This window comes from Phocoena sinus, chromosome 8, assembly GCF_008692025.1.
Source record: "Phocoena sinus isolate mPhoSin1 chromosome 8, mPhoSin1.pri, whole genome shotgun sequence".
Lineage (NCBI taxonomy): Eukaryota > Metazoa > Chordata > Mammalia > Artiodactyla > Phocoenidae > Phocoena > Phocoena sinus.
In genome coordinates this window covers 83296141-83309767 of record NC_045770.1, presented here as the reverse complement: position 1 = coordinate 83309767, position 13627 = coordinate 83296141, and the positions used below count along the sequence as shown (strand labels likewise).

At 37.2% G+C, this 13627-nt stretch overlaps 2 protein-coding genes across 2 annotated transcripts in view; one reads left to right on the top strand and one right to left on the bottom strand.

Annotated features, from left to right (window-relative positions):
* DNAJC24 (DnaJ heat shock protein family (Hsp40) member C24) overlaps window positions 1–11070 on the bottom strand; it is a 67507-nt gene extending 56437 nt beyond the window's left edge. The window contains exons 1-2 of the mRNA XM_032639294.1: window positions 10989–11070; window positions 10052–10195 (exon numbers count right to left, since the gene is read on the bottom strand). Coding sequence (XP_032495185.1) covers window positions 10052–10159 — 108 coding nt within the window. The 5' untranslated portion in view covers window positions 10160–10195; window positions 10989–11070. The remainder of the gene's footprint in view (window positions 1–10051; window positions 10196–10988) is intronic.
* Window positions 11071–11179: 109 nt separating this feature from the next.
* Window positions 11180–13627, top strand: part of LOC116757527 (doublecortin domain-containing protein 1-like) — a 96018-nt gene continuing 93570 nt past the window's right edge. The window contains exon 1 of the mRNA XM_032639288.1: window positions 11180–11200. The gene's annotated coding sequence lies outside the window, so the exon portion shown is untranslated. The remainder of the gene's footprint in view (window positions 11201–13627) is intronic.

The following is a 13627-nucleotide window of genomic DNA, read 5'->3' as shown; positions in this document are numbered from 1 at the left end:
AATGCTGATTTAATTACCTTTATTTTTATATAGTAATTTATTAGGCAACAGACTTAATGGTATGTGAATAAATGTCTTTCGAGCTAATTCGGCACTTTACATTTATATGTATCTTTAAATCATTCTAAAAGATCTCAATTAGTTAATAAGAATTTTTTCAGAATCACGACCTTGAGTAAGTACTATACGTTTACAAAAACTGAAATAAGGAAACAGCATTTACTAAATCAACATGTACTGTAAACTTAGCAGCCTGTGATTTAGCAATATTTTATCCCAACAACTAATCATGTAGGAGGTGTTAAATTCAAAGTCTTCTCAACTTGGAAAAGTACATGTAATAAATGTGCCTTTTGACAAAATTAGACACAGAATAGTATTTGTCAAATGTAATTTTATTCTCCAACTGTTCTGTGACATTGTCGAAAAACAGACTAAGAAAATATATGGTAATTCAAATTGGAAAGAAAGCTTATGAACTTTAAATTATACTACTTCATTAACTGTACATGAATGAGGTGTTCCACTGAAATCCAGAAAACTGAAAATTATGCCTTTAAACAACTGTAAACCCTTCTGGATGGCAATTATGAGAAGTCTGATATAATGGGAGAGAGTCTAGGGGCAGAGGATATGTGATGAAGCCTAGGTTTCACACCTTACTAATTGTGCATTTCAGACAAATCACTTAACTATAACTAAGCCTTGGTTTTCTCAACTGCAAATACGAAGATATTAACTAGCTTACAGGAGTGCTGAGAGGATAAAACCAGAAAAGATATAAAAGCATTTGTAAACTGTAAAATATAAACTAGTATAAAGTATTATATATATGCTACTAATTATATACTTACTACCACATACTTCCTTGCCTTCTTAAACAGAATACACTGAACATAATTTAACCTATGGCCATTAATTCTGAATATAAATTATCGTACTAAGCTGTAAATAGGGACCAAAGGCACTGTGACCCAGGCTAAAGGAGGCCAAGATATTAGGCTGATTGTTTTAATGCCACTTTATAGGTCTAGTTGCCTTCTGCACAGTGAGTTGTTGGCTGAGACTTCCTGCTGCTATCAGCACACTCAGCTACTTATAGGGAACTTCCCAGAATAACGCTAGTTGGAATTCTCTCTCCTATAATTGGCTGCTCCACTTCCTCTTTCAACAGATAACTCTGTTTTCTCCTTCACAGAGAAAAAAAGAAACCACCAAATGAGAGCTCATCATCTTCCCGCTACCAAACTGACAAATGAACCAGCTCTTGGATCCAACTTTCCTTCTCTCCTATAACAATAGAGACAGAGCCCTCCCTTCTCTTACCTAAAGGGAATCCTCCTGTGCTTCAGATGCCATTCCCTTCTGACATCTGTCAGTTATCCTCTCTCCCCTACAACTTAAATCCCAAGGTTTCTCTTGGCTACTTCCCATAAAATTTAAACATGCTCAAGTCTCTCCATCTTCTAAAAGGAAAAGCAGGAAAAAGCCTTTAATCACACTCCAGCTACCCTCATTCTCCTCACCTGCCAGCTATACCTCTTCTAGAGAAATAACACTAAATGCACTTTTACTAGGGGAGGGTACCCAAGAGGAAGGGAGGCATGGCAGAGAGAAGGGGAGGCAGGGGTTACAATTAAGACAGTTTTGAAACAATAAGTAGAGTTAATCAGGTGAGGTAGGGGAGGGGCACAGAGAGAGAGCAGTAGCAGGAACAAGGCCTCACTGGAGTAGGTTTAAGAGAGATAGGAAGAGAGATTGGAGAAAGGAAACAGAGGCAACTTTTGGAAACAGTTTTTGCTGCGAAGAACAACAAAGTTGGGGCAAGAGGTGGCAGAAATGGGTTGAGAGAAAAGGTTTTTTTTCCAAAGATGGGAGAAATAATGGCACATTTTAATGCAGATAGGAATAATTCAGGAGAACAAGCCAGATTCTACAAATTCAATTGTTTCTTTAAATAGGGAGTGGAGGACTCAAAGAAACCTAATGAACCCAAATCCAAATGAAACGACCCTCCCTAGAAGAGAAAAAAAATCATCACTGTTTTTACCTTTGGCACAATAGGAGCAGGAAACCAATACTGACACAGATAAGACGAAAATGAACTTTAATTTTAAAGGCGAAGTGTAGACTGGCACGACAATTTAGAATCCTTCGCCCTCCAAACACAATATAGATTCTGCACCCACCCACCAACTCTATCCTATAGGCCTCTGCCAAGTGTTCACAAGTAAGAATAGACACAGGGCAGGAGAGTCAAAAGTCACCCACGAAGCACACGCACAAGTGGCTTACTCAAGTCAGAAGGCAGGACTGGAGCAGTGACAGAAACCCTCTAAGGAATCCAGACTTCACACTGAGTACCAGGCAGAGTCATCCACAGCTAAGGGAAGAACAGGAAAACTGAGACAGACCACTCCTAACATGCAGGGGACCTGCTGCAGTCCAAGGACAGGGCAGGAGAGCCGAGACAAATCCTGATGGGACTCAGATCTCAAGTTCTGCTACAGGGGCAGTTCTGATCCTGCTCAAACCATTTGAAGCCTATGGTGAAATGAATCACGAAAGCAACAGCAAGCAAAAAAACTCAGCTCAATTACAGACCAGACTGACTTAGACTGCCACACAAGTTGCCTTACAAAGAAGGGGCATGCCCATCCCTGAGAATGTAGGTATTCTTTACTTCAGTCTCTACTTTTCATTTACAAACAATTGTGACATTCAATAAAAAAATTATGAGACATGCAAAGAAGCAAGAGAATTTGGTCCATCATCAAGAAAGGATACAGAACTGAAACAGGGGGGAAGGGGGCAGGGCACAACCTTTAAAAGAACGACACAGCTGTTAAGGATACAACAAAAACTGGTTAGAACCAATTAGGCCCAAGATGGAGAAGATTCAACTTCCAGTAGACCCTGAGCCTCATTATACGCTTACTGGGATACATTAGCAAGCTAAATGACACACCCACCAGTGCCATGACAGTTCCAAGGCTAACCATAAAAGGCCAAAAAGTAGGCAGTGGCCCAATTCCTGGAAATCCCGGCCCTTCCCCAAAATAGCTGGAATAATCCTCCCACTTATTAGCCTATGAAATTACCGAGCCCATAAACACCAGCCACCCCATATTTCGGGGTCACTCTCATCTTTTGAGACAGACCACATTCTGTCTATGGTATGTGTATCTCCCAGGGCCTCTCGTCTTCTGAGATGGCCCACATGCTATGGAGTGTGTATCTCTCTCAATATATCTACCTCTTACCTATCACTTTGCCTCTCACTGAATTCCCTCTGTACTGAGACATAAAGAACCTGAGCTTCATTAAGTCCTGAGACCAGGTGTGCAATTTCAATTAAAAGACAGTGGGCTCAAGTCCTAGCCCATGGGTTCAAGTTGCAACCTGAGTTTTGGCTAAGAGTCTTGGCCCATGGGTTCAAGTTCCATTCTGAGTTTTGGCTGTGTTTTGAGTCCCAGCCCGTGGGTTCAAGTCCCAATCTAACTTTTTGCTGGGTTCAATTGCCATCTGAGTTGTGAGGTTTCAGAAGCAGACCCAGAGATGACCCAGATGTTAGAATTACCAGACAGCGACTTAAAGAAAAAAACCAAAAAACTGTATTAGAGTATCTAGTGGAAGTGGTACACAACACTAGAAAGGAAAAGATGAAAGAGACATGAAAACTATATAAAAAGAGACAGGAGAAATACTAGATACAAAAATTATATAATAAAGAGTAAGAATTTCTTTAATGAGTTTATCAGCAGGTAGACACAGTAGAATGAAAAATAAAACCAATGAACTTGAAGACAGGTTCATAGAAATTATGCAAACTGAAATAAAAACAGAAAAAAAAAAGACTAGGGGAAAAAAGAACAGAGTATCCAATAGCTGTAGTACAATCTAATATATATAATTAGAATCCCAAATGAAGAAGAAAGGAAGACTAGAGCAGAAAAAAAAAAAGGTGAAGACATAATGGCTGAAAACATTCCAAAACCAAAGAATGAAAGATATCAACCAAAAATCCAAGCTCAGTTAACCCTAGATAGGATAAACGCAAAGTAATCACATTTTAGGCACATGCCAGAGAAACCACCAAAATCAAAAGATAAAGAAAAAATTCTGAAAGCAACCAAAGAGAAAGACACATTAAAAAGAGGATATGGGGCTTCCCTGGTGGCGCAGTGGTTGAGAGTCCGCCTGCTGATTCAGGGGACGCGGGTTCGTGCCCCGGTCTGGGAAGGTCCCACATGCCGCGGAGCGGCTGGGCCCGTGAGCCATGGCCGCTGAGCCTGCGCGTCCGGAGCCTGCGCTCCGCAACAGGAGAGGCCACAACAGTGAGAGGCCCGCGTACCGCAAAAAAAAAAAAAAAAAAAAAAAAAAAAAAAAAAAGAGGATATGAATTACAGCTGACTTCTCATCAGAAACAACTGAGTAGGAATATTTCAAATAAAATAATAACATTATACTATGGAGTTCATAGCATATATGGAGATAAAATATATGAAAACAAGAAGAAAAGGGAAGGAAGGTGGTAAATGGAAGTGTACTGTTGTGAGGTTCTTACACTGTGAAGTAATAGTATTTGTTGAAGGTAAATTTGATAACTTAAAGATACATATTATAAACTCTAGAATAATCACTAAAAAACATATATATTAATCAAAGCATAACTAAATATTCAACAGAGGAAATAAAATATCAAAAAACACAATTCACCCAAAAGATGCTAAGAAAGGCAAAACAGAGGAACAAAGAGCAAACAGGACAAATCCAAAAACAGATTACAAATTTAAACCCAAATACCGCCAATAATTACATTAACTAGAAATTAACTAGGGAGTGGGGGTAATGAGGTGTTGTTCAAAGAATACAAAAAAACTCCCAGTTACAAGAGGAATAAGTTCTAGGGATCTAATGTACAGCATAGTGACCATAGTTAACAATACTGTATAGTATACTTAAAAATAGCTAAGAGATCTTAAAAATTCTTACCACACACACACGCAAAGATAACTATGTGTAGTGACAGATAGGTTAACTAACTTATTGTGTTAACCATTTCCCAATATATATGTATATCAAATCATCATGTTGTACACCATAAATTTACCCAGTGTTATGTGTCGATTAGATCTCAGTAAAGCAGGGGGGAAAATGTAAACGGACTAAACACTGTAAATAAAAAGGCAGAGATGGACAGATTGAAATTTTTTAAGATCCCAATTACTCACTATATACAAGAAAACACACATTAAACATAAAAGAGACACACTGAAAGTGAAAGGATAGAAAAAGATAAATCATATAAACACTAAGGATAAGAAAGGTGTGTGGCTAAGGAATATCAAAGTAGACCTCAGGAAGAGTACTATCAGAAATACACAGGGGAATTTTATAAGGATCAAAGGTTCAAATTCATGAAGACAATCTTAAATATATAGCTGTACGTAATAAAAAGGATCCCAAATAAAGAAAACAAAAATTAACAAAATTAAAAAGAAAAACTGACAAATCCACAATCACAAAGATGTTATGTCCTTCTCTCAGAAACTGATAAAACAAATTGACAAAAAAAGAAATCAATAAGGATATAAAATATTTGAATGCTATCAACTTGACCTAATAGATATTTATAGAACAGTATACTCAATAACAGCAGAATACATATTTTTCAAGTGCATGGGAACATTCACTAAGATAGACCAGATGCCAGGCCATAAAAATGTTTTAATTAATATAGAGGAATGAAATCATACCAAATATATTTTCTAATCACAACAGAATTAAATTAGAAATCAATAAAGAAAGTTCTGAATATTTTCCAATATTTAGAAATTAAACAATGTACTTCCTAGTAACCTACAGGTCAAAGAAAACTATTACAGGAGAAATTTTAAAATAGTTTGAACTGAATAACAAAAATACACGTATCAAAATTTGTGGGATGTAGCTAAAGCAGTGCTCCTGGCTTAGAGAGAAATTTATAACTTTAAGTGACTATGTAAGTATGTAAGAAAAGAAGACAGGTGTACAATGAATGATGCGTGTTTCTACATTTATAAACTAGGCAAATAAAAGCAAGTAAGTAGAAGAAAGGATATCATAAAATTAAAAGCAGAGACCAAGTGAAGAGAAATGACAAATATAAAAATATCAACGAAGTAAAAGTTGTTCTTGGCAAAGATTAAAGAAATAGATAAACCTCTAGCAAGCCTCATCAGGAAAAAAGAAATAGAAAACACAAATTACCAATATAAAGAATCAAAGGGAAAACATAACTACATAACTTAAGCAATAAAAGGAGAATAAGAAGATAGTATGAACATTATGACAATAAGACTTCTTAAATGAAATGGACAAATTCTTGAAAAACACAATTCACCTATGTTGACAAAACAGAAAATAGAAAATCTGAATAGCCCTATAGCCTTCAAAAATAATTAAATTCATAATTGCAAAACTTCCTACAAAGAAAACTTCAGGCCCAGATGACTTCCCTAGTAAATTCTATTAAACATTTAAATAAGAAACAATGGCAATCTTACACAAACTTTTTCAGAAAAGACAGAAAATGGAATCATTTCCCAATTCTTTTATGGAGGCAGCATAACCATAATACTAAATTTAGACACAGACATACAAGAAAAGAAAATTATACCAGTATACACCATGAACCTAGACATAAAAGAACAGCAACTGGAATCCTGCAATACATAAAAAACACAATACTTCATGAACAAGTAAGATTTGTTTATCCTAGGTATGCAAAATAAGTTTAACATAAGAAAAATCAGTATAATTCAGTAATGGGTTAAATAAGGAAAACTAATACATGCAAACTTCAATAAATGTAAAAAAAAAATCTAATAAAGTTCAATACCCATTCATGATAAATACTCTCAGCGGCTAGGAATAGGAAAAATTTCCCCAACCTGATAAAGGGCATCTTAAAAAACACAGCTAACACTCTATTTAATAGTAAAATATTGAAGGTTTCCCCCCTAAAATCAGGAGCAAGGCAAGGATATTTCTTCTCACACTTCAGTTGAACACTGTAATAGAAGCACATAACTAGTGCTTTAAAGCAAGAAAAATAAATAAAAGGCATACAGATTACAAAGAATTAAAGCCCTCTTCATTTGCAAATGGCATAATTGTGTTGGTATAAAATTCTAAGGAATCTACAAAAACAGCTACAGGACAACTGACAAGCAAATTACCAAGACTCTGGGATACAAGATCATTATTTAAAAATAAACTACCAAAAACATTTCTAAAAACTAGAAATAAATCTAAAGAAAGATGTGTAATACTACACTGAAAGTTCTAAAATATTTCTGAGAAATTAAAGATGACTCAAGTTATGGAGAGATCTAACATATTCATGGATTAGAAGACTCAGTATTGTTAAATATTATTAAATGTCCATTCTGCTAAAATGGGTATATATTCAGTACAGTCACAATTAAAATTCAAGCAGTATTTTTTAATAGAAATGTATAAGCTGATTCTAAATGTCTATGTACATGTAAGTAATCTAAAATAACCAAAATAAATTTGAAGAGAAAAATAAGATTAGAGAATTTAACTTTATGTGACTTTAAAACTGACTATAAACCTACAGTAATCAAGAAAAATGTATTAGTAAAAGGATAAACAAATATATTTAACAGAATAGGGTCCAAAAATAGACCCATCTTGCCAAAACAATCCAATGGAGAGAGGAAAATCTTTTCAATAAATGAGGAACAACTGGATATCCATACTTAAGAGAAAAACAAAAACATGACTTCCTATATCACACGATACATAAAAATCAGAGGTCTAAAAGTAAAAGCAAATTATATATCTTCTAGAAGAAAACACAGGAGAATATTTTCATAACCTTCTTAGAGAAGACACAGAAAGCACAAATCATAAAACAAAAATTTGATAAATTATATTTCACCAAAACAAAAATCTTCTCCTCAAAAAGCACCATTAAGAAAATGAGCTGGCAAGCCGTAGGCTAGGAGAAAATACATACAATACATACACGAGTTCAAGAATATATTTAATTTTTAAAAACGAGCCTTCACCAAAGAAAATTATACAGATGGCTAAAATCACATTAAAGAAGAGCTTAACATCATTAGCCATCAGAGAAATACAAAATAAAACCACAATGAGATTTCACTATAAACACAGGAGGATTGTGCAGTGGTTCTCAATGAGATACGGAGGTTTGCAATTTTTAGAGCCAGGAGACATTTGTAGTTGTTACTGGCATCTAGAATGCTGCTAAACATCCTATAATGCACTGGACAGCCCCACATAACAGTTATCCTGCCCAAAATGTCAATGGTGGCAAAACTGAAAAACCTCTAATAGATTAATTGAAAGAGACTAATAGCATCAAATATTGGGGAAGATGTAGAGCAACTGGAACTCTCTGATATATTACTAGAGGGTATGCAAAATGGTTCATTCACTTTATTTGACATTTGACAGACATTACCATATTAAGTGCAAATGGCTTCTTGTCAAATTAAACGCAAACGGCCTACAAGGCCCTGCATGATCTAAACCCAGTCTACTTCTCCAGCCTCATCTCTCAGTTAACTGAGGCACAAGGATGATACAGTATTAGGAAATTTTTCAAAAAAGTCTACTTGATTTTACTGACAGAAATCTTAAAAATCCTGAGACAAAAGAAACCTTAACATCATTTAGCTCAACTTATTACCTAAAGCAGGGATAAATAATACATTCTTGACAGTGAAACATCTACTGTCTCTCACAATAAACACTAAGTTATGGCAAAAATCTCATAGGTCTATTTGATAAAAACTAGAGAAACAACTAATGTTATATAAGTAATGGTCCTCTACTCTTTTTGGAAACTGAGTTAACTGGAGACCATTATAGTTAATGATACTGCCTTAATAAACCACACAATATAAGCTGAAAAAATTAATATGGTACTTTAGAAAGATACTATCTATTTATAAATACCACAACTCATTTCACAAAAGAATGGAATCAGGTGAAAAACAGTGTTTAACTGGCCTAAGTCAGTATTATTCAGTAAAAATATACTGCAAACTATAAATGCAAGCCACATATGCAATGTTTAAAAAGCAGATAGGGGCTTCCCTGGTGGCACAGTGGTTGAGAGTCTGCCTGCCGATGCGGGGGACAAGGGTTGGTGCCCTGGTCCGGGAGGATCCCACATGCCGCAGAGCCGCTGGGCCCGTCGGCCGTGGCTGCTGAGCCTGCATGTCTGGAGCCTGTGCTCCGCAACGGGAGAGGCCACAACAGTGAGAGGCCCACATACCGCAAAAAACAAACAAACAAACAAAAATTACCCCATTTGTTCCTGCATAGGGAATGCAAACTCCATGGTGGCAATAAAGAATATTTAAAAAAAAAAAAAAAAAAAAAAGCAAATAAAGTCAATTTTGATAATACATTTACTGTATATGCAAATAGATACACATATATTATGTACAAAATATGCAAATGAACAATATATCCAAAATATTATCACTTCAACGTTTAATCAACATAATATTTTTAGACTATTTTATATTCCTTTTCTGTACTAAGTCTTCAAAATCCAATGTGTGTTTTATACTTACAGCACACCTCATTTTGGACTAGCCAAGTTTCAAGTGCATAATAGCCACATGCAGCTAGTGTCTACTGGATGCTAATGTCGCTTATAACATGACACACTTCAAGGAATTTTACATGGATTATTTCATTTAATCCTCCCTGAGGAACATACAGGGGAAAGTAACTTGTCCAAGTTCTCAAGGTTAGTTAGGGGTAGAATCAGGATTTTAACTTAATCAGCATGACTCAGATCTGGTCCAAACCACCATGCTATCTCACCTCAAATCAACTTTTTTCTTTTACAATATTACTGAAACTTTCAGTTAACCAAATTAATACTTTGATTCCTGCTTTGATATTACATATTCATTTTACGGACACCTAAATTTCCGGTCACATAAAAAACCTGATTTTTCCCCCTATGATTTAGAAAATGAAAGAAAAGACTTACCATTAATATGAGTTTTTGATACTTTTGCTTCAGGTCTGACACACTTGCAGATGGGTCTGCCTCCAGAATGCTGTACCAATCCTTTTTTGGTATCTGCTCAAATGCCATCAGCCCTCGAACAAGAAGTGGGCCTTCTCAGATCAACTGAATAGAAATATTAATGACAATTCATTACGGTTTGAGTGTATCTAAGAATTAACTAGGTACAGCTTCCCTAAGTTCTGTAATATTTAATTAAGTCACGATTATAATGCAAACCTGAAGTATATATTTTCATTCAAGACGCCCCAAGAATTTCATATATGAGTATACCGACAAGTGTGAAAAACCTTATAGTTTCATGATATACGCTTACACCTTAAATTAATAAGTATACAACAGCATAAAAAAAAATAGAAATCGATGATGAACCTGAGCGGTGGATGACCCTCTAAGAAAGGTTATTTCTGCTAGTCTCCTGGTAAAAGCGACACACAGTAAGTACTCACTAAACACACTAGAGTTTAACAAATGTTTAAAAAAAGAATAAATATTCTTAAAAAGCAAAACGAAGAATTAAAATGAATTTGGGAGCATTCCCTCTTAATGTCTCCAGTTCACTTCTTTTCTTCCAGATTACCTTAAAAGAATAACATGCGAAACTGGCAGTCAGCACCGGCAGGTAGAGAGCAACAGTCCCTCGGTTATCGGAGAGGCGCTCAGACCTCGCAAAGAGCTCCTGAACCTGTTCACTGGAGGATACGGCAGCCCTCCAGCAACCAAAAAGACCCTCTAGGAGCCCCAGAACCAGGAAACCTCTTCCCACAGCCATGAACTCAACGAGACATCCGGGGCTTCCTCAAAATTGGGACTCGGAAATCCTCTGCATTCACAGTCGGCTCTGTAGCCCAGCCACAGGCCTGTACTCTCTCCTGGCTTCACTAGATATCAAACTTACCAAACTTAGTAGAGCCACAGGCGCTCACTCCTCTCCGGCCGTCTTCCACACCTCGGAATCCGTTTCTACTTCCGCCGGAAGTCATTGCCCTGACGCGATCACGTTTCTAGCCGAGCCGCAGTGGCTGAGGCACCGATCGGACGCGCCGTTCCGCCCCCCTGGACGCGGTCGCTATGGTAACCCAGTCGCGGCTTCCACGGAGTTCACCAACAGTAAGTGCCCGAGCTTTGGAAAAAGGCGTCCTTCGCCTCATTCTAACTCGCTCGTATCCTGGCTCCCCGAATGTCGCTTCTCTTTTCTCCCTCAGCGAGCACCCCCATCCCCCGGGCTTCCTCCGCCTTCCCCAAAGCTTCCTCCGCTTACTCTACCCAACGCCGAACATAGTACTATGGCGGGGGATGGGGGATGAAGTGGGGGTACTGTTGGGATTGGCGGGATGAAAAGGATGAGGAGAACTGATTCCTCCCGTCTCCCAAGACTTCCTTTGGAATGTTCTCATTCCAAAATTAAGAGAACTAAAACGTATGCTGAGTAAAGTTTTTCAGTTTTAATATTTTTTTCTGGAAGATATGTTCAACTTAGTTATTTCTTTTAGATTTTAGCAACCAACTTGAAAAATGAAAACTTTTCAAAATCCTTTCACACTTAGCAAGTCGTCTTGTTCCCAGGGTAGCCATGCTATCTTTCAAGCTCACAGAAAAAGCAGAATAAAACGCTCGCTTTGAGACTGTTGCTGGGCACTCCAAATGGGCACTTAGGTTTTTTGTTAGCTTTTTCCTTCTTCCCTCTCCCTTTCATTTGTTCTGTTGTTCCCTTGTATTCTCAAACCTCTGTGCTGCTCACCTTATATTGACTATTCTTTCTTGCACTGTACCTGGAGGTGAAAATTCGTCTTAGTTCTCCGCAGCATGATATAAATCTCACTTGGAGATGTTAAGGTAGTTTTGTTGTTGTTACTGCTTAGATTTGCTTTCCTTCTTCCTTTTTTATCTTTCTTCTACCAAACCTCCGTTTGAGAAGCCATCAAGACAAACCCTAAGCACATTGAAGAAGATACTTTGATATGGTCAATTATTTAATGATGGTATGAACAATAAAGAATAACTGGATGATACAGGAAAGCTTAGAAATCTAAAGAGAAAAGTAGTTTAGCTTCTTCGTAGGATTTTGTCATGTTTAAGGGCAGACACAACGCATTATACTAAGAGGATCTGGTTTTCAGTCCTGGTTCTAACATACCTTCTGTGTGGCCCTAAGAATACCTAAAACGACAGATTTAAGTGTTCTTCTGAAAACCTTCCTATACAGTACTATCAGAATGGCACCCACTTGAATTTTTTTTTTTTTTCTTTTTTTTTTTTCGGTACACGAGCCTCCCACAACTGCGGCCTCTCCCACCGCGGAGCACAGGCTCCGGACGCACAGGCCCAGCAGCCATGGCCCACGGGCCCAGCCGCCCTGCGGCATGCGGGACCCTCCCGGACCAGGGCACGAACCCGCGTCCCCCACATCGGCAGGCGGACCCCCAACCACTGCGCCACCAGGGAAGACCCCACTTGAATTTTTATAGCCCTCAAACTTCCCTTTTCCACTGCATAGTCCTTCTTTGTATAGATAGTTATGCTCAGGCCCTTCAGTTTTTATAGAAAGAGCATTTTATTTTGATTTATGAATCCATTAGTGTATTGTGTTCTCTCTTTTATTTCTTTTTTTGAACAAACTTCTGAAAACTCTCATCACAGTACCTCAATTTTTTCAATTTACATTTATATATATATATTTATTTGAATATAGAAAGAGATACACATTTTTTGTCCCCACCAAATTCCAAATGTTCTTTCATTTCATATCAACATACTTTAGTTTGCTTCCCTAAAGCATACTTTAGTTTGCAACTTTTTCTTTCATCTCCATAGTCATTATTCCACCAAAATTATCAATTCACTGATGTTATGCAAATCTAGTGCTTATTTATATTTCCCTAGTTGTCTCAGAAATGTCTTTTTATTTGCTTGCGTCATGATCCAAAATCTACACATTGCAATTGGTTGTTCTGTCTCTTAAATATCTTTTAAGCTATAGCAGCCCCAATTCTTCACTACTACATTGTTTTTTATTTGTCTGCCATTGGCTTATTGAAAAAACAGATCAGTTGTCCTATCATCTGAATTTATACCAGAATAAACTTGTCTGTTTATTTATACCAGAATAAACTTCTTTAAATACCTTAAACACTTTTTACATAAATTGTTGCTCATTAGTCTTCCTTCATTTTTTTAGAGCACTACTGTCCAATGGAAATACAGTGTAAGACACAAATGCAAACCACACATGATTTTTTTTATGACATCATCATTGGAGTATAATTGCTTTACAATGTTGTTAGCTTCTGCTGTATAACAAAGTGAATCAGCCATATGTATACATATATCCCCATATCCCCTCCCTCTTGCCTCTCCCTCCCACCCTCCCTATCCCACCCCTCTAGGTGGTCACAAACCACTGAGCTGATCCCCCTGTTCTATGTGGCTGCTTCCCACTAGCTATCTATTTTACATTGGGTAGTGTATATATGTCAATGCTACTCTCTCACTTTGTCCCAGCTTACCCTTCCCCCTCCTCGTTTCCTCAAGTCCATT